General features: G+C 33.4%; 1 protein-coding gene across 7 annotated transcripts; it reads left to right on the forward strand.

Moving 5' to 3' along the window:
* Positions 1–2,234: 2,234 nt before the first annotated feature.
* On the forward strand, positions 2,235–15,349 carry LOC137827623 (TNF receptor-associated factor homolog 1b). 7 transcript variants are annotated; one of them, XM_090304461.1, is made up of 14 exons: positions 2,297–2,447; positions 3,116–3,336; positions 3,729–3,840; positions 5,189–5,277; positions 5,388–5,456; positions 5,547–5,679; positions 7,164–7,322; positions 7,782–8,130; positions 9,427–9,548; positions 10,914–11,061; positions 12,238–12,707; positions 12,793–12,994; positions 13,275–13,327; positions 13,795–15,349. In XM_090304461.1, the coding sequence occupies exons 2-14, from the start codon at positions 3,162–3,164 to the stop codon at positions 13,814–13,816; spliced, it is 2,103 nt and encodes a 700-aa protein (XP_090160587.1). In that variant the 5' UTR covers positions 2,297–2,447; positions 3,116–3,161; the 3' UTR covers positions 13,817–15,349. The 7 variants fall into 7 exon arrangements, with proteins under 7 accessions (XP_068489934.1, XP_068489933.1, XP_090160587.1 ...); XM_068633833.2 differs by lacking the exon at positions 13,275–13,327 and having other exon boundaries at positions 2,235–2,447; positions 9,436–9,548; XM_068633832.2 differs by lacking the exon at positions 13,275–13,327 and having other exon boundaries at positions 2,280–2,447.
* The last annotated feature ends 4,770 nt before the right edge of the window (positions 15,350–20,119 follow it).

The following is a 20,119-nucleotide window of genomic DNA, read 5'->3' on the forward strand; positions in this document are numbered from 1 at the left end:
CACATACCATAAAGACGTTGAGTATCAATGGTGTATAATAAATTTTTTGCCTGTTCCCAAACATCTGAACATGTCTCACAAGTACAATTTTTTTTAAAGATGAGTGAATGGTAGATTTAATAATAATGCATAATTGAGCATCAATTTTCAACCAACCAGAAACTTCATTTTCAGCAACATTGGGATGGGTAAGATGATCAACATAATCTTGACTCTTAAGCCATAATTTAATATATGAGACCCAAGTTTCGTAATTAGTTCCATCCAATTTGTCAATGGAGAGATGAACATTGACATAATTAGTATAAATAGATGAATCAAGCATAGTAGTAGCAAAAGAAGCCATAACTGACAAGACAAATCCAGTCACGAGAAATTTGGTGACAACAACGACAAGACTTTGACGACGACTCCGACAATAGGGAGATGGTGAGACGACGATTAGAAAATACCAATGAAGAGCGAGTTCACAAAAAATAAATTGAACTGTGACCATATGTTGTAAATACCATATTAAAATAAAAGAAAAAAAAATATGATAAATTCCTTATATATATTGAACACATATTATGTTTATATAAAAAATAAAAACATAAAAAAAATGTGGGTTAAACCCATTATATAAATAGAAATATGTAACAAAATCTATAATATCTATAATATCTAACCATATCTATAATATCTAATAATACCTAACATTTTTAATTATCCTTAAATTAAAAAAATAAATATAGTTTTTCATTTAAAAGAATCCATTTTTATTTTATTTTGGGTTGTTAAAAAATAATTGCACAATACGGAATTGGTATTAAATTTCATTAATCTGAATTAAAATGCATGAATTGTTTCTTTAAACCAGAATAATTTCTTTCATAGTTTAGTTTGATACATTGAATTTTAATAAAACGAAAAACTTATTAGATTGAAAAAAAAAATGTGATACACACATGTTTAAAATTTAATATAAACATTAATATTCATTTCCGGAGAATGTGCCTACGGTAGTTAAAATGCAAATATAGTGCTGGTAACGTTAGTGCACAAACCATTAGATACACGTGAAATCAATTATATTTGAAGGAATTGAAGATGCTAAAAGAATATTTTTATTATGGTTAGGTATGGGGAAGTAAATTTAGATACACATAAGCATGAATTAAAAAAAAAACGTGTTTTCATGATAAAAACGAACACAAATGATCTATTTATTAAATTAATATATAGCATGTTAGTTTATATATGATTTTAATATGCAGTCTTTCACCATTTCTTTAATGTTATCTATCAATTTTAGTTGTGCAAATTTAATTTGATTCAACTTTTTTGGAAGATAAATGTGTGATTTTTTAATTTTTAATATTATGCATAAACTAATACTTTTTTATTGATTAATTGTACATATTTGTTTTGTACTTTATATGATGTAACGTCCTCTGTAATTTAACTATGAACATAAATTATTATGGCACTTTACTTAGACATAATTCAGGTGTAAGGGTTTACAAATTAAAATATTTCAACCCTTAATCCTAAATTAAAAATTGAAACTTTTTATAATTAGTAGGTTTTACGAAATTTATAACTAGAAATATACAAAAAAAAGCAATATAAGTTTTTTTGTTTCTAATTTCTAGCACATTATATATTTGGCTAGAGACAAATAATACCAAATCTAAACATTTAAATAACCTAATTTTGTTTTATCAAAATAGACTGTTTCATAACCAAAATTAACTAAAGGTATATATCATACAAAATTAATTGCCGTTTTAAATTAAAAACACATATTTTTACCATATTTAATGATTTAAATAAGATAAATTCGAATATTTTTTTTAAAAAATATAAATTTTATCACGACAATTTTCTTGTTTTTTATACTAAACTTTCTATATTTAAGAATTATATTAAATCTAGATAATTCAAATTAATGTGAATGATTTTTTAGTAATTATCATAATTAATAATTTTAACAAATTATGAAATATTTTAGAAACTTTTTATTTTAAATATGTTATAATTGTTTTTGTTTTTAAAATCTAATTATAATTGCATAAAAAATAAATAAAATTTAACTCAATATTATTTTTTTAAAAATTAAACTAATAATTGCAATAATTTAATTTGAACACGAATATTTTATTACAAGCAACGACAAAACATATTTATTTATAAAAAAAACAAAATTAATGAGTGACTAATAAAAAATAATGGCGGTTACTGTTCAAGGAATCAGTTCGATTTCAAGTTTCAACAGAATAAAAAAGGAAAGAAGTCATGTGAATTAAAAAAAATAAAAAGTAACATTATTCTTTTTTTTTTTGGTTATGCTTTGTTTCCTGTTGCTGCTCAACCCTGTCTTTCTTTCTCTCACTTCGTCTTTCTCTCTCTAAAATCTCAGCGCACGAATTGTTCCTTTTTGTCAAACTTCTGCACTTTGATTCCAGGTTCGTCAGCTCCTCATCGATCCACACCATCGTTTTTTTTTTCTTTTACCTCACTTCAATCTTTAACTGAGCTTCCTTTTTTTTTGGTTTATTGCGTCATTTATTGGATTTTGATTAATGAGTTATTTTTTTTGGTGGCTTCTGGAAATTACTGTCCAGGATCTTGGTGTTTTTTGGTGTTGATTGTTTCGGGGAATATTCTATTTTTGGGGTTCATGCAATTGGACCTCATCGAGCCGGTTTTGCTACCTCGTTGAGCTTATTTTCTTAATTCGAGCTTCTTTCAATTAGTTTGAATATTTGTTTTAGGTTTTTTTGTATCGATGATTGAGGTTTTTGGCTTGGTTTTATGTTCTGTTCTCAATAATTTTTATGAGGAACTTACATTGGAGAAGGTAGTGTTTCATTAGGTTAATCGATATGGTTCAGAGGAAGCGGTCGGTTTGTTTTCTTGGGTTTTGAATTGGGATTATCAGTTATTGTGATTTCGAATTTGTTCCTTCACAAAGTGCATTGGTTATGATTATGCTTATATTGTAGGGCTTTTTAGATGTAGTTGCAAATGAATACTCTTATTGATTTATTCTTGGGAATGATTTATTGTCTTGTAATGCAATGTGGGGTTTAAGGGCTGATTTTTTGTCTTTGTTTGTCTGATTCTTATTCAGTTGGCGTTGTAAGAAGAGCGTTAGAGAAATATTTCTTAATCAGGGAATGACTGGGATTGTGAGTGAGGAGTCTAGAGTGGGAAAGTCTGTGGAGGGAATTTCAAATGGGCAGCGATGTCAATACGGGGAAGCATTGGCAGAATGGCGGTCTTCTGAGCAGGTTGAGAATGGAATCACATCTACTTCTCCCCCTTATTGGGACTCTGACGATGGAGATGATGGTGACAATTTCTTTTTCCAATTTTTTTTTTTTTTACATTTACATTGTTATATTGCATGTTTGTGTCTGTTTTCCTGTATGAGGTTAGGGATGGTATTAGTGTCTGTTTTCTGTTTCGTTTTGGTTTCTATTCCCTTGTAACAAAAGAAAAAAAGACATTAGAAATTACGAATGCTCTGATTAAGTTTGTATTATGTGAAAATATTTTGCTCCTTGGTATTTTGATTGATATCAGTGGTTTAGTGCGTTTATTGATTTGTATGAATAGGGAATTATTTAAACCTTAGAATGCACAGATGTCATTTTATTGTTATATCCTTTTCTCATCTTAATGGTTAAAAATGACTATTTTCCTAAAGAATTGTTTAGTCATATTTGGTTTTCTCTTTACAGGACCAAAACCTTCGGAGTTGTTTGGAAGATATACGTGGAAGATAGAAAAGTTTTCTCAAATTAACAAAAGGGAACTTCGCAGTAGTCCATTTGAGGTTGGCGGCTACAAATGGTATGAGGTGTATCACTGGACTTACATAGCTTTTGTTGTGATTTAGAACTTAACTGTCGTGAGGGCGAGCCCGGTGCAGTGGTAAAGTTGTGCCTTGTTGACCGGTTGGTCATGGGTTTGAATCTGGAAACAGCCTCTTTGCGTATGCAAGGGTAAGGCTGCATACAATAACCTTCCCCATACCTTTCGCATAGCGATTAGTCTTTAGTACTGGGGTACACTGAAGATGTAGAACTTAACTATCCTTGTTGTTTTGCTTTATCTTGAATTTTTGAAGAAACACTGATGTATCTTACCTAGTGTAGTTTATCTGACACATTCAATTCTCTCTCTATTGTATGTGTGTGTGTGTGTGTATAAATGAAGAAATTCATTTAGTCATACAGAAGTGTGGGGGTGTTTTGGAGGAATTAAATCAGCCTAGGAAAAAATATACCATAAATGTTGAGTAAACTCGCTCAGTGCATATTTTGTATGAAATAAAAACATCGTGTGCTCTGAAGCCAATTTCCTAACATATCAGCCTGCTAAGCCAACAAGGTATCCTTTAGAATATGCATGTTACTATCCTACAAATTAGTGATAGGTTGTACATTCCTTAGAAAAAGAAATTGGTCTCTGCTACCAAAATCCTCTTGATTGTAACCAAAAATTGGTCCAAGAACTTTTTCTAAGACAGGATTCCGTAAACAAGTTTGAACAAAAAATAAACAGGTAACTGTCAGTTAGAAATTGCTGGGACCAAACACATGCAGGGGAAAAATCTTTATGTGACCTGTGAATCTGCAGTTTTAATTCTATTAAAAGCCCTGATGTCCAAGTAAATGACATTACCTTAGGTGGGACTTTCAACTTCTTTAGAGGTTTATCAGAAGTTCGAGAGCTTTATGTGACCTGTGAACCTGCAATATTAGTTCTATTGAATTCCTGTTGTCAAAGTAAATAACTTTTCCTTAGGCAGGGCTTTTGATTTCATAAGAGGTTTATCAAAATGGCAGATAGGTTAATTCTACAGAAGAGTTAGAAATTGGACAAGGACGTTGCCAAAAACCAACTAGAAGGGTCAAGAGGTCTGACCAATAATATGCTGTTTTGAGATATGTATATGGAATTTGTGACCCTTTATAATATACTATTTGTCATACAAGAGAAAGATACCTTCTTTATTTCACTTGCTACAGGTGTCATGTAAGGACTATATAGTTTTCATGGGAATCATGCCCTTAATTTAATGTTGGTATGTGCAGTCTAAGAAATACATCTTATTTGCTGAGATAGTTTATAACTTCATGACATGGTAAATTGTAGTGTTGATTTTTTGACTTAATAATTGTTTTGTTTGTGGCAGGTATATTTTAATCTATCCACAAGGCTGTGATGTTTGCAATCATCTCTCACTCTTTCTTTGTGTTGCTAATCATGACAAACTTCTTCCAGGTTCAATTCACGATCTTTTTCAGATTGCATTGATGATTATTAGTTTTATTTTCTACAATTAGATCCATAGTATTTGGTTGTGCTTACTTTTTCTTTCTGGGGCAAGACAGGATGGAGTCATTTTGCTCAATTTACAATAGCTGTGGTCAATAAAGAACCAAAGAAATCAAAATATTCTGGTCTGTTTCATAATAGTTAGGTTAATTGCTGGAGATTACAATTTTTCTTTCAATATTAGTGAGATATATGCCCTTGATTGAGTTTTCCAGATACATTGCATCGATTTTGGAAGAAGGAGCATGACTGGGGATGGAAAAAGTTTATGGAACTGTCAAAGGTGTATGATGGATTTGTTGACACTTCAGACAATCTGATAATAAAAGCTCAAGTTCAAGTCATAAGGTATTCTATACTTAATTTATGTTATTTAGGATATTTCAAATACTTAACAATCCATCTTTCACAAAGCTGTCTTAATAATTAAGGGAACTGGCTATATGATATAATTTTGAATTTCATTTGGTTTCCTTATCTAGAAAGAACAGCAAATCATATGGACGTCCTGGAATTGTGCTAGTTTGAGTGATTGGTCCTTCTCCATAGTTTCATAGTAAATTGAAAGCCAGCTAGAAACAATATTTTTATGATGCCAAGCTTTTTTTCTTTCTCGTTGTTCGAATGAATAATAGATTTTGCATGATGGTATTTATACATAATGCAATGTATATAATCCTTACATTTTATTTCCTATATTTATGCAATCTTTTCATTTGCATTGGTTTTCCTATTTTCTCTCAAGAAATACACCCTTTCCATGCATTTTGCTTTACTTTGTATGACCAAGTCCAACACGCCTCTCTCACCATCTGTGCTGCTATGGGAAATTTCATTAAATTTAAGGCTCAATGAGCCCCTGATTCATGTCTTTATTTATTTTTACTTTTCTTTGTTATTTTATTTTATTGTCTGCAGATTATGAAATTTTGAGTCAATATAAACTGTTTTCTGGAAATTTATTTCTTGTTCTTCACAGTGTGTTCCGAATGTAAAAAGTTGACTTTTCTGAATTTAAATTCTGGAATTATGAAAAATGACTTGCAGAAATTAAATCTGGGAGTCAATTTTTACACAGTTCCAGATTGTTCTGGAATTTAATTTTCAGATAGATGAAATAAAGAACATCTACAAGGGTATGATTTGAATAAAATTTGACATAAAAAAAGAGGGTGTAGCTGCTAAGAAAGGGTGTGGTGAGTCTATCATCACATTCACACCCTCTACCACGGTTCATTACCCAGATGGCACTGCTGGTGATTTGTATACCCATACCTGATTGTTATAAATATAAATGAGTGGAGTGAATATAAATCAATCATCAGTCCAAATTTGCAAATGCCATAAATAAAACGTGTAATGGTGCTTAAAGTATTTATAAAGATGGTTATTCATGTGTATAGAGGCATTCTGATGGTTTGTTTTAACATAGTAGAAAGATATCTTTGAAATTATAAATTTCCACTTTTTAGAAAAACGTCAGAAGTTTTTTTCCTCCTAAATTGCCTTTTTCCACTTGTGAGAAAATTCTTGGTGAAAATGCTTATCCAAATGGGCACAAGGAGAAAGAGTTCTTATGTTGTACTTGTCAACTGTTCAATGTTTCTTCCAGGTACGCAAAGCAATGCAGGCAGGTTATTGTGACAGAATTAGTGACCATGTCATCTTCTCTTGTATTTTTTCAATACACCAAATTTTGTCCATATTTTATTTATTTATTGAATTTGTGTGGCAGTTAAATGTGACAACTTGTTAATTTATTTTGCACTTTTCCTTGGGATTTTATATCTTGAAGTGTGACCATATATTCCTTCTTTGTTTCTGATGCATAGGGAGAAATCAGAGAGACCTTTCCGGTGCCTTGATTGTCAGTATAGGAGAGAGCTTGTTAGGGTATATTTGACAAATGTAGAACAAATTTGTCGGCGTTTTGTGGAGGAGAGAAGAAGCAAACTAGGGAAGTTGATAGAGGATAAAGCTAGGTGGTCAAGGTACTTGTGCTCTCCTTTTAAAACCTCCCTCTTCAGACATCTTGTAAGTCTAGTCTTGCTCCAGAGTGTCACCTAATAAAACTCTGGAGCATCAAGTTACTTCTTTTTCACACTTCCAGATCAATAGCAGTAGTTTAACACTTGAACTGAAAAATTTAATTTCATTCCCCTTTAATCTGGAAAGTAGAAAAAATGTTAGCCATATTGTAAAAAAGATACAGAACAGAGGAATGGATGTCATGGTCAAATCAAATAGCTGATCATGGTTTTGATGTACATGTGTATCTTGAAATGTATGTTACATCCTATTTGAAATTAAATATGATCTGATATTTTCTTTATTGGAATGTATATTGTTTTCCTATTTGATATTATGCATTATCATTTATTGCCACATATGACAGACCTTTGAGTTCTGGTGTCTTATTTTGTTCTGATCAAATATTAATATGCATCCAGCTTCTTTTCTTTCTGGCGGGAAATTGATCAAACTTCTAAGCGCCACATGTCTAGGGAGAAGACAGATGTAATTTTGAAAGTAGTTGTAAAGCACTTCTTTATAGAGAAAGAAGTCACTTCTACTTTGGTAATGGATTCCTTGCATAGTGGATTGAAGGCTCTTGAAGGCCAGACTAAGAACCAAAAAGCTAAAGTGAAATTGCTGGATTCTGAAGAAATACCAGCACCAATTGTTCATGTTGAGAAAGATATGTTTGTTTTGGTGGATGATGTTTTACTGCTACTTGAAAGGGTTGCGGTAGAACCACTGCCTCCTAAAGATGAAAAGTGCCCTCAAAACCGGACAAAGGTAAGACGCAGAATTATGTTTGTGATAATGAGCATGGAATTTTGTGTTGACGCATGACCTGATAACTGGTGATATGGTTGAGCACTAATTTATCTCTTTTGAAATGTGATGGTATTTGGCTGAATTTTTGACAGGATGTAGTTGACAAATAAGAGCAAAACTGAGTATGTATAAATGGGGTCTCGACAGTGGGAAAAGGAATCTGAAACTCTGTTATTGTATTCTGAATAATATTATATTTAAGACTGGTTTTCACTTAAATGCTACTGCGTCAGCTGGTCATCTGCACTAATAACCTAAAGAGTTCTTCAATTTATGTTTTTATACTTCAATGTTTTTGCTTCTGTTTCTTATTTTGTTTCTTTTATTTTGTCGTTTTAGAATGATTACACATGTTTAGAATTGCTTTGAAAATTTATAAATTGAAGAATAACAATTTTGCGACAATTTTTGAGAAATGTTTCATATTGTTAACATGTGATGGTAAATTACATAAATTGGTAATCATCAGGTATTAAATTACTTCAATTTAAAATTTTAATGGGATCTAATAATAAGCACCCTGCTTGTTTAAACTTAAAAAAGTGATTTATTATAATTGCTTTTTGAAGCTAATATTTTTAGCTTGTGAGAATAGAGTAGACTATATTTTTTTTTTAAATTTTACTTTGCCACAAAAAAATGTATTATCAATTTTATGCTAAAAAAATGTATAAGATAATTTTCTTCACGTTCAAAATTAATACTGATGTTTATGTTACTTCTAGAACTTATTTCTTCCACAGTGGGAGCTACACTACTATTAGGCAAACCCAGGGAATGTTTTTGCATTAGTTAAAACACAATTCAGACTAAAAAGAAATATCTACAATTTAATTTTTAGAAAATTGATTTTTGGCTGCAGAAATCTATATCCCTGTTCTTTATTATGGAGGTTCAAATAAGTAGTTCTTCATTTATTCATAATTTTGTACATGCTTGATATTTTATATTTTACTATTTGCTGCATCAGTAACATTTTTTTTTCCTTGCAACTTAAATTTAGGTTGAGCTCATACTTTATTTGTGCCATATTTTCTGCACATGTCCTATCTTATATTTATGCAGTATATGCTTTAATATTTAAGATATATATTTTTAATAACAAACAAGTGTGGGCTAGTTAAGCTTGTAGGCATTATTACTCTTCTTTCATGGTATCACCAGTAACTTTGGGGTTATAAGTGCATGAAATATATGAATATGGCGCTTTCGGCTTTTCAGTTTTGGAATTTATTTGAAACCTTTTTCTCTTAGTTTTTGCAGGATGGAAGTTCTGGAGAGGATTTCAACAAAGATTCTATTGAGCGTGATGAAAGGCGTTTAACAGAATTGGGTCGTAGGACTTTGGAAATATTTGTCCTTGCGCATATATTCAGGTAGCATACACAGTAATTTTGTAACGATTTGGAGCTCAAGTTCTCAGCTGCATTGCTTGTCTATATACTCTTTACTTATGCTTGTATTTCTCCCTTAATCAAGTTTTAGAGAGGCATGCATGATATTGACTGTTAGCCAGCTGATTTAGTATGTGGTCCATTTCTATGTTGCTATTAACAATGATTGAAGGGGGGCATGTTGATGATCTTTATGATGCCTGATTGGACTTCTAGGCATCAACAAGATGCTTATGGGCCTAATATACTAGACCAGGAGAAGAGAGTGGGGCTCAGTAGTGAAGAGAAGGAGTGTTAGTTAGTGAAGGGGTGAGGTGGCATGGGGGACATGTAGTGAAGGGTTAGTATTTGAGGAGAGAGGAGAGTGGGGGAAATCAGGCTGGATTCTTCTAAAAAAATCTGTTAGGAGAGTATTCCTCACTCTGGGAGGAGTCTTGGACTCTGAGTCTTTTTCCTTGCTTGTAGAGTCACTAGCTCACTAATGTTCTCGAATTAATAATATAATAGTCTATGATATCCTTAAAGTGAAGGATCCAGGTTGAGGCTATTCCTTTCAGAGTTAACATTTTTTGATTGAGTTCATTCAAAACAAAGGAACAACATTAGCATGATGTTCAATGTATTTTTGCATACTTTTTTCAACAAGTGTGTTTGGTAAATGCATTAGAATCAGACACAATAGGTCATTGGGATATAATCTATAAATTTTTATGTTTAATGAACAAGCAAGAATGAGACACAACAGGACATCAAGTTCAATTGTATGTCTTAAAAGTTTTAAAAATGGAACAAGATAGAAAAACAGGTAAAAGGGTAGTACATCCTGGTTATAAGCTTTTTGGTGGAAACAATGAGAATAGAAGATAGCCTTTTTGTTCCATTTTGTTTTGATTTCTAAGTAGATTCTACCCAAAAAGTAATTAGCAATTTTCATTTGGTACACGTTAGCTCAGTCTTGAAGTGTCGCATCAACCGAGTGCTTATCTACTTCCATGTTTTGGCCAAAGTTCTACAATTGTGTACAAAAATAGGATGCAGCTGATTATTCTGCACAATACAGACTTAGTTTTGAGTTGCTTCAAGTTCAACTGCCTTTTTTGACATATTAGCTTATTCAGAAGTTGTGATCCCCTTGTATCAATGAGCTTGGAGTTCCTCTACTTTGTGGTATTTCCTATGGAGAATAGAAAATTGTTAAAAATATGGAAAGATTGAGAAGTTCCTAATGGTAGGCCCAATATATGTAACCTACCCAGAAGTTAAGGATAGGCATAGTTTTTGTTTCCTTTGTAGGTATTAGACATGCATCAATTTAGATATCCTAACTATTTAGTTTCATGAGTGCAGTAATAAAATTGAGGTTGCCTACCAGGAAGCTGTTGCACTCAAAAGACAAGAAGAACTCATCCGTGAAGAAGAAGCTGCATGGCAAGCTGAAAGTGATCAAAAAGCAAAACGTGGGAGTGAGAGGGAAAAAAAGTCAAAGAAAAAACAGGTCTGGAACACATTGAAAATGCAGTTTCAACGGATTTTTAGTTATCTGAATGTTGATTTCACAGATGCAATGCATTGTCTAGCTCTCCTGTTAGCAAATAGGTTCTTATTTAATTATCTGTAATATCGTGGTTTAGAAGTCAACTCTTATGAATTTCACTACGGAAGATAATTAAACTACAGAAAAGGCACTGTAAATGACAACTGTTATGAGATAGTGAACACATTGAAAGCAGGTCACCAATTTTCATTTTTTATCCTGGTACTGATGAAGTCATCTAACTCCTGCCTGATATGTCATTTCTACTGTTGGATGTGACTTTGTATGCTGAACCCCAGCTGAAGTAATGTAGAATTTCACAAATTTGGGTTCACTTAAATTTAAGGGAAATAAGGCAATAGTATGGTCATATACACATACATAATTTTCCCATCTTTATGTGTGAGGTGCCTGCTGAAGACCTCTCTTGCTTCTTTACAAACCCAGCCTTCTATAAATTGCTTTGGGTATGATGCAACACCACTAATAAAAGCAAAGCAATAATGTAGCAAGAAATACAAGCAAAACAAAAGGAGAGTAGTTAGGAAATCATCTTAGAATAACCCCCAACCCTATAAAACTGGATTATACGATAAATGTTTCCTTTCACTTATAAATTATATTTTGACATTATTTCTAGTCAATGCTGGACTTGAGTTTTTAAAAATATGCTCCTTCACATCCAACACTATCGGGCTTGATATGATGATAATATGGTGGATGAGCCTTTTAATGGATTTAAGATATGTTCACTGTCTTAGAAACTGGGTTGGTCGAGTCAAATTCAACCCCACAACACTGATTTGTGAGGTGAGGATTGTCCCCTCCATTTAGTGGTTGAAATATCAAGTTTATGAACTAACAAACTCACTGGTTAATTTAGTTCGTCTCCGTCTAAACCATTCAGTACCTATTTGAATATTGTTAATCAGTAACCAGCCTTTGAGCTAAATTTTTCTTGATTGGATGTAATTTTGCTAGCAATTTGTAACATGTAATGCTCTCAAGGTTTTTCTGTTGACATCTGCTTGTTATTTTTGGGATTAAATGATGTAATGTGCATGAGGTTAGGAGTTTTGTGGGTTGATTTCTTTTTATATATAATTGTTGACAGATACTCCTCTCTTTTCACTACAGGCCAAACAAAAACGTAACAACCGGAAAGGAAAAGACAAAGGGAGGGAGGAGAGGTCTACTGTCTCTGTACATGAGAAGGACCAAGACAATGCTGCTGATGACAAAAATGATTCTAAAATGGAGGAAGCTCTAGCTGTGTCTGAAAAGCCTGATGCCATGGAAGATGTTTCTGATGTGTCTGACTCTGTAGATGGAGTTTCTGAAATGCTTCAGCCTGATTCAGAAGACAGAGATGCCAGTACTGTTAATTGGGATACCGATGCATCAGAAGTCAATCGTCCATCTGAGGCTAGCAACAATGGCATAGGTGGTGCTTCAACCACACAAAATGGAATGTCTGAGAAAAGGAGCTGTTCAGTGATAGATGATAGTTCTTCAACATGTTCTACCGATTCTTTGCCGTCAGTAGTCATTAATGACCTCCACAAGGGAATTTCCACAAATTATAAAGTCCAAAAGTTGCCTAGCAGGTGCTTGTATTTTTTTTTTCTGTGTGTAAATGGATATCAATGGTCAGGTGTTTATGTGATATGATATGACACTTTTTATCTGTAGAGGTAAGAACCGAGGCAAAACATCATCTGATGTGAGTAGTTGGACGAAAGAAATAGATAGTCAGCCATCTCGTTCTGCTGCAGATGCTGGGGATGCTAACAATGAGTCTGGAAGTGGTAAGACTGGCAAGTCTGAGTCTGAGGTTGTTGTCCTCTGCTTACAAGATCAGTTGAAGTGGGCTGAGCAGCATGTTGCCAAAAAGGTTGTCATTTTCAACTTTGTTGGAAATACTTATCCAGTTACCATAATTTTTTTCTCTAAGTCTTGTCTATTTGACTTTCTGTGATTATGAAAAGCATTTTTGTCTATTTTTTCCCAAATTCTTGCGTGACTTTTACTTTTTATTTTCACCATTTAAGAGGAGCGTTATAGTTTGCTTGTTGTTGACTGAATAACTTTATTTATTTTCTATCTGCAAATAGACGAAAATAACTTGAACTTGCAAAAAAATTGATGTTTCTATATTCCTATCCTGTTTACAGATTAATCTTGGGAAAAAAGATGTGTATCCATTTCATCTTGTTTCCATCACCTGGTATGGAAGGATGACTTTATTTTTAAATTCTTCCAGTCTTCTGTCCTTCCATGAGGCTACATAGATGTGAAAATTAAAATGGATCCATATACTTCTCCCTTTTCCTTTCATTTCTTATACTATCAAACCTATGTGAATGCTTATCTTCAAAATTTTGCTGGAACGAACATGTCTACATCCCCTTTATTTTTCTTTTCTTGTGACTTGTTTTTGATCTTGGAATTCTCTTCTTTCTATTTATTGGTAAGAATTTGAATCTTATTTCTATTGAAGTTGGTGGGAAGATCAAATTTGGAGTGGCAATGAAATTTATTTTTATTTGATGTTTTTCTATTACAGTTTTCATTTTCATTTCTCTTTTTTCTTAAGCTTGCATCTTCATTCAATATATTGTTTACATACAAATACATTATTTTCATACTCAATTTCGCCTTAAAGACTCTCTCTCATGCTTTTCTAATTGATAGGAAGAGGAGTTTCTTTCAGTGAAGAAACGGGGCGTCAGAGACCTTGTTGAGGCAGAGAGATCTGTTGACAATGATAGTCTACAAAAAGAGAAGATATCAGCTGTGGCATCCTCAGCCATTAGCCCTCCTAGAAACTTATCCTCCTCTATTCAAATGAAGTTAGAACACAAGACTAGCATTACCGTATATCCTGTTCATGTCAGGAAGACATCTTTAAGTGGCTCCCAACAGACTGATAAAGATCCATCTTCACCTTTTACTTCTGCAATATCAGTGCCAGCTGTGTCCAAAACCGAGATCCAAAAGACTTCAACTGCAAGATTAGTTGAAAGATCTGAGGCACAAGTGCCAATCATGTCAAGACCTTCAAGTGCTCCTTTAGTTCCTGGTCCCAGGCCAACTGCCCCTGTTGCCTCCATGGTTCAAACAGCTCCCCTACTTGCACGCTCAGTGAGTGCAACTGCCCGGTTGGGTCCTGATCCCTTACCTGCTACCCATAGGCATGCTCCTCAATCCTACAGAAATGTGATTATGGGGAGCCCTGTGGCCTCAACTGCTGCTACCCATTCCAGCTCCTCAAGTTCAGGAGTAAACCCATTGCCTGGCTATTCTCAACCATCTTCCTCAGTTTCATCTGTACTTTTATCCCAGAGCTCTCATAGATTGGACAAAAGTGCTGGTCAGTCTGGTGTTCATTTTAGCATGATTGCTCGGGATGCTTTACAGAATGGTCCCCAGTGGATTGAAAGTTCTCAAAGGGAATCAAGCAGAATGTTCTTTGATAAACCCTCCAGGCTCGATGATGCTCAAAATCATGACTTGTGCAGGCCAGTGCACAGTAGATCAACGGGCAACATGTCAACTGAGTTCCCTGTCTGTGCATCTGGGCGTCAGAGCCAAGGGTTAATGGTGGATGAGTTCCCACACCTTGATATCATAAATGACCTGCTGGATGAAGAACATGGTATTGGGAAGTCGGCTAAATCAAGTTCAGCATTCCAGTCTCTGAATAATGGGCCGCAGTTGCTAAATCGACAGTTCACTTTTCCTGGGGATTTGGCTGCAAATGATGATCTGGGATCTTCAACCAGTTCTTGCAGGTTTGAGCGATCACGAAGTTACCATCATGACCATAGATTTCACGGAGGGTATAGGTTGTCTGGTGGGGATTATGATTCACTGAGGGATTATAATCCACCGATGAGTAGTGTGCATTGCGTCAATGGTCAGGTAGATGGGTTGATACCAAACCAATGGCAAGTGGCTGGTTCCGATCTGTTGTATCTCGACATGAGAAACACAGAGAACGATAATTATGCATACTTTCCAGATTACTCAAATATGACATGCGGTGTCAATGGTTATACTGTATTCAGGCCATGAAGTGGTCCCTAAGAGGGAAAAGGTAAAGAAGCGTGCCACGAATGAGTGGTTGCAAACAAATGTAATGTGTTTGAGGAAATTGTTGGGTCTTTTTAGATTGGAGTGAGGTTGTAATCTCTCATAAAAAAACATTTTGTAAAGAGTGAGTTATTTGATTCCAGCTTTTTATCTAGTTCATGTCTTTGCCTGCTTGAGATTATGGATGAATCATGATGAGGTTTGAGCACTTACGTCGTAATAACTCGAGCTTGCCATACATCGCCTCATTTTAGTCTGGTGCTGCAGAATTTATCAACAAGGCTGTATCCCTTATGCTATGAATATTAATAGGACATTTGCAAATGGTGGATATATATATATATATATATATATATATATATAATATTACAGAAATATATTCTGAGATGCATCAAATTAGGATGAGTGTTAAAAATAGTTGTAAATTGTACTGGTAAAATCTGCCCTATGGGCAAAAGGGTCTTTTTGGGGGTATGCCGAGATTTTTATAATTTGATCCCTCTCATGGTGGATTTATGGTCAAGCTTCCTTACTAACATGGTAAGTAGTGTTATCACAAATAAATCAATTATCGATCCAATTGAAGTATTAGATTGATAGGTAAGAAGTAGTTTATAACAACTAGATCAATTATTGATCAGATTAAAGTATTAAATTGTTAGGTTAATGGTTGAAGCCGTAAGTCATTAACTAAACTACATGAATCGATAGATATTGAATTTAAGAAATATTATATTACAAGTTTATATATTTGATTTGTTGTCTAAACATTCAAATCCAGACTTTGAAGAAGTGATATGCTCTTTCAGCAAATTATGTGTATCGACAAAACCTTATATTAATTACTCTATTTTTCTGTATAAAAAGGATGTGGTAAGGTTGTCTTAAGGGAACTCAATTTGTAATTCCTTGTATTTTCTCTTAATTCAATACATGCAGAATTTTTTTTTTTAATTCTCTTTCTTTCAATTCTTCGAGTTATCTACATCAGTGGTATCAGTTAGGTACCTTCCTGTCACGAATATGGTAGAGGTAAAAAGAAGTCAATCAGTTACGTAAACAAGAAGAACGTTTAGAAGCAAGATTCATGGAGATTACGATTTTCATGGGACAAATGATGGACTCAGCAGTGGCGGAATGAGTCCAAAAATATTTTAAGAACCTTCTCAAAGACACATATATACAAGTAGTGAAAACACACAATAATATTTTGACTTATTCGTGGAACAAAGTTAGTCATATTTGAATTTTCTCACTTTAGTGGGGATGACATGAAGCAATGGATTTACCATTGTGAAATTTATTTTGCCACGGATGAACGCTTGAGGAGGTTAAAACGAAGTTGGATGTTAATCTTGAAGGAAAAGTCTTACAATGGCACACAACTATGGTGCAATCTTTTTTCTTTGACAACTTATCTGTTTGGTTGGACAAAATTTAAGAAAGTGCTCACGAAATGATTTGAAGATGTTTACGATGATCTTATGGTTGATCTCATGCGGTTACGACAGGGTTGGTTGATGATTATCAAGAAAAATTTAAGACAATGGTTTCTAGGTTGTAACTTTAAAAAAATATAAGATCATTTGTTTTTAGAGTGGGTTAAAACATGACATTCAAATGATGGTTTGAATGTTTCAGCCAACCAGCGTTCTGAAGGCTTCTCAATTGGCAAAGTTATATAAATCTGCTGCAAACTCTACTTCTCCACCCAAACAATTCTCGAAATATTCTAAGAACATTGTTGTAACTAAGCCTCTCCTATCTCTTTCCTCTTCCATCAAAGAGATATTTTCTCCACCAAAACCAGAACACAAATCTATCAACAATCCTACAAAAGCCTTACGCTAGCATTTATGAGTGAAAGAAGATCAAAGGGTTTATGCTATTTCTATTACGAACATTTTACGCCTACACATGCTCTAACACACAAAAAGTTAGAAATTCATGTTTTGGAGGTCAATGAAGATAGGTCATCAGAATTGGAAAAGGATGACTCATATTAGGATTCTATCACTGATCGAGGACCTTCTCTAGATCTTCACATTTTTGTTAATACTTTTATGGGTGTTGCAAATTTTAAAACAATGAGAATAACTAGTTATTTAAAGAACAAACTAGTGCACATCCTTATAGACAGTGAAAACATTTAAAATTTTTCTCAATGTTAAATTGGCTACAAAACTGGATTGGTTACTTGAAGAAATTCCTCCTTTGAATGTGGTAGTTGTAGAAGGAGCTAAGGTCACTAAATTCTATATTAAAACAATTTTCTTGGACTATTCAAGGGAATGCTTCTACTTCTGATATGTTGTTACTATCATTGGGTTGTTATGATCTAGTTCTCGGAATGGAATGGTTAATCACTCGGTGATATTACTTGGAAATTTGAAAAGTTCACAATGCAATTTTCTGTTAAAGGAAGGAAGTTTGTGTTTTGTGGGTCTTCTAAAGAAGGACTAAAAATTGTTAGAAGAAAATAATTGATTATGGAATTCATTTATCTATGCTTTACATATGTGATGAACATAATGACACATTTTTGCAGCTGAATTGATGATTAAATTTGAAGATATCTTTTTGGAGTCAACCACCTTACCACCAAAAAGAGTTGGTCACAACCACAGGATTCCCTTAATCCATAGCAATTCCAGTAAAAAAGACCATATAGATATGCTAAACAACAAAAAGACATTATTGACATACTGATTCAATAATATATCAAAAATGGGTTTATTCAAAACAACACCAGTTCTTATGATAGTCTAGTAGTCTTGGTGGGCAAGAAGGATGGGACATAAAGATTATGTGTTAATTATAGGGACCTTAACAAACAATTTCTGAAGGACAAATTTTCCATACCTCTAGTGGATGACCTCATAGACGAGCTACGATGATCAACTCTATTTTAAAAAATGAACCTAAGAGCAGGCTACAATCAGGTCTGCATAGATGAAGCTAATATCCATAAAATAGCCTTTAAGACACATGCTAGGCATTTTGAATATTTGGTTATGTCATTTGGCCTAACCAATGCTCCAACAACATTTTAAGGGTTAATGAATAGGGTATTTAGCAAGTTCTTAAGGAAATATTTACTAGTATTCTTCAATGATATCTTGATTTACAACAACACTTTGGAAGGTTATGTGACTTATCTAGAACAAATGTTGATGACTATGCGACAACATTATCTATTTGCAAAAAGATCTAAATGCTACTTTGGAGTGGAAAAAATTCGAATACTTTGGTCATCTTATTTCTAAACAAGGAGTAGCCATCCTCTAGAAAAAATTATGGTTGTGCAACAGTGGCAAATGACAAACACAATTAAACAATTGCGAGGATTTCTTGGACTAGCTGGTTACTACTGAAGATTTGGGAAGGGATATAGAAGTATTGCTAGACCTTTAACAAATATGTTAAAGAAAAATAGTTTCTCTTGGTCTTCAAAAGTTATGGTTGCATTTCAGGATTTGAAAGTTAGGTTGGTGAGTGCATTTTTTTTTTCTTTACTAAATTTTCCAAAGAATTTGTTGTCGAGATGGATGCTACAAGTACAAGTATTAGGACTGTGTTTTAATGTAAGAACATCACTTTATAATTTAATTAGTTGTGCACTAAATTTACAGCAACAATCTTATCTACTTATGAAAAAAAATTGTTAACATTAGTTTTTGTTGTACAAAAGTGGAGACATTATTAATTTCATTCACATTTCATTACAAAGATGAATCATAAAAGTCTTCAGTACCTATTAAGTCAAAGATTGACCACACCCTTCCAGTAAAAATGGTTGGTCAAACTCATGAAGTTTGATTTTTCTATTGAATTCAAACAAGGTCATACAAATGTGATTGCAAATGCGTTATCTATAAAGGATATAGTGGAAAACAATGATATCAACACATTCACTCCTAACGGTGATCTGATGGACCAAATTAAATTTTCATGGCAACCAAACACTCTCTTACAAGAACTCATATATGATATACAATATAATGAAACATTCATAGACATTATACATGGCAACAAAGTATTCTGCACAGAAAAAGATGATTGGTGGTAGGCAAAGATGCAGTTTTGAGAAGGAACATTCTTCTTTGATTACATTCTACTCCTGTTGGTAGCCATTCAGGTAGAGATGCTACTCAAAAGAGATGGCAAGCTATTTTTTATTGGAAGGGCATGGAAAAAGATGTTAAATATTTTGTTATGAGGTGTGAAATATGTAAAAGGTGTAAATATGGTGCATCTGCTTCTCCAGGACTTCTACAACCTTTACCAATAACTGAAAGACTTTGGCAACATATCACAATGAATTTTATAAAAGGATTGTCTTTTTCACATGGTTTCATTTACATGATTGTGAATAGGTTAAACAAGTCAACCCACTTTATGACCTTAATTCACCCTTATTCTGCTACTGAAATAGCCCAATGTTTCCTTGATAATGTATTCAAACTGCATGATTTCCCTAACTTTATTACAAGTGACAAAGGTGCGATTTTTGTGAGTTAATTCTGGAAGGATTTAATGGCTTTTCAAATTGTGCAGGTTCAATTGTCTATTGCCTATCATCCTCAAACCAATGGACAAAATGAGATTGTTAACAAATGTTTGGAAACTTTTTTTACAGTGCATGTGCATAGATGTTTTTCAGGATTGGTCTAAATGGTTAACTTTGGATGAATGGTGATATAATACTACCTACCACAATAACATTAAATCTAATCCTTATGAAGTAGTATATGGCCAACAACTGCCACTTTATCTTTCTTATTTGCCAACGAATCCATAATAGAATTGGTTGATAAAAGCTTATAGAAGAGAGGGGAAGCATTGAAGTTGATTAAGTTTCACATGAAAAGGACATAGAACAGGATGAACCAACAAGTTGACAGATACAAGAGTGATAGAACAT

This window comes from Phaseolus vulgaris, chromosome 7 (genome assembly GCF_051622355.1).
Source record: "Phaseolus vulgaris cultivar YP4 chromosome 7, ASM5162235v1, whole genome shotgun sequence".
NCBI classification, from domain to species: domain Eukaryota; kingdom Viridiplantae; phylum Streptophyta; class Magnoliopsida; order Fabales; family Fabaceae; genus Phaseolus; species Phaseolus vulgaris.

What these genes read in the sequence shown, in the direction of transcription:
- LOC137827623 (XM_068633832.2), top strand. Translation starts at nt 3,162, where the DNA reads ATGACTGGGATTGTGAGTGAGGAGTCTAGAGTGGGAAAGTCTGTGGAG. An exon ending in TCATGACAAACTTCTTCCAG is followed by an intron (nt 5,278 to 5,387) that starts GTTCAATTCACG and finishes GGGGCAAGACAG; the next exon opens with GATGGAGTCATTTTGCTCAA. An exon ending in GTCCAAAAGTTGCCTAGCAG is followed by an intron (nt 12,708 to 12,792) that starts GTGCTTGTATTT and finishes TTTTATCTGTAG; the next exon opens with AGGTAAGAACCGAGGCAAAA.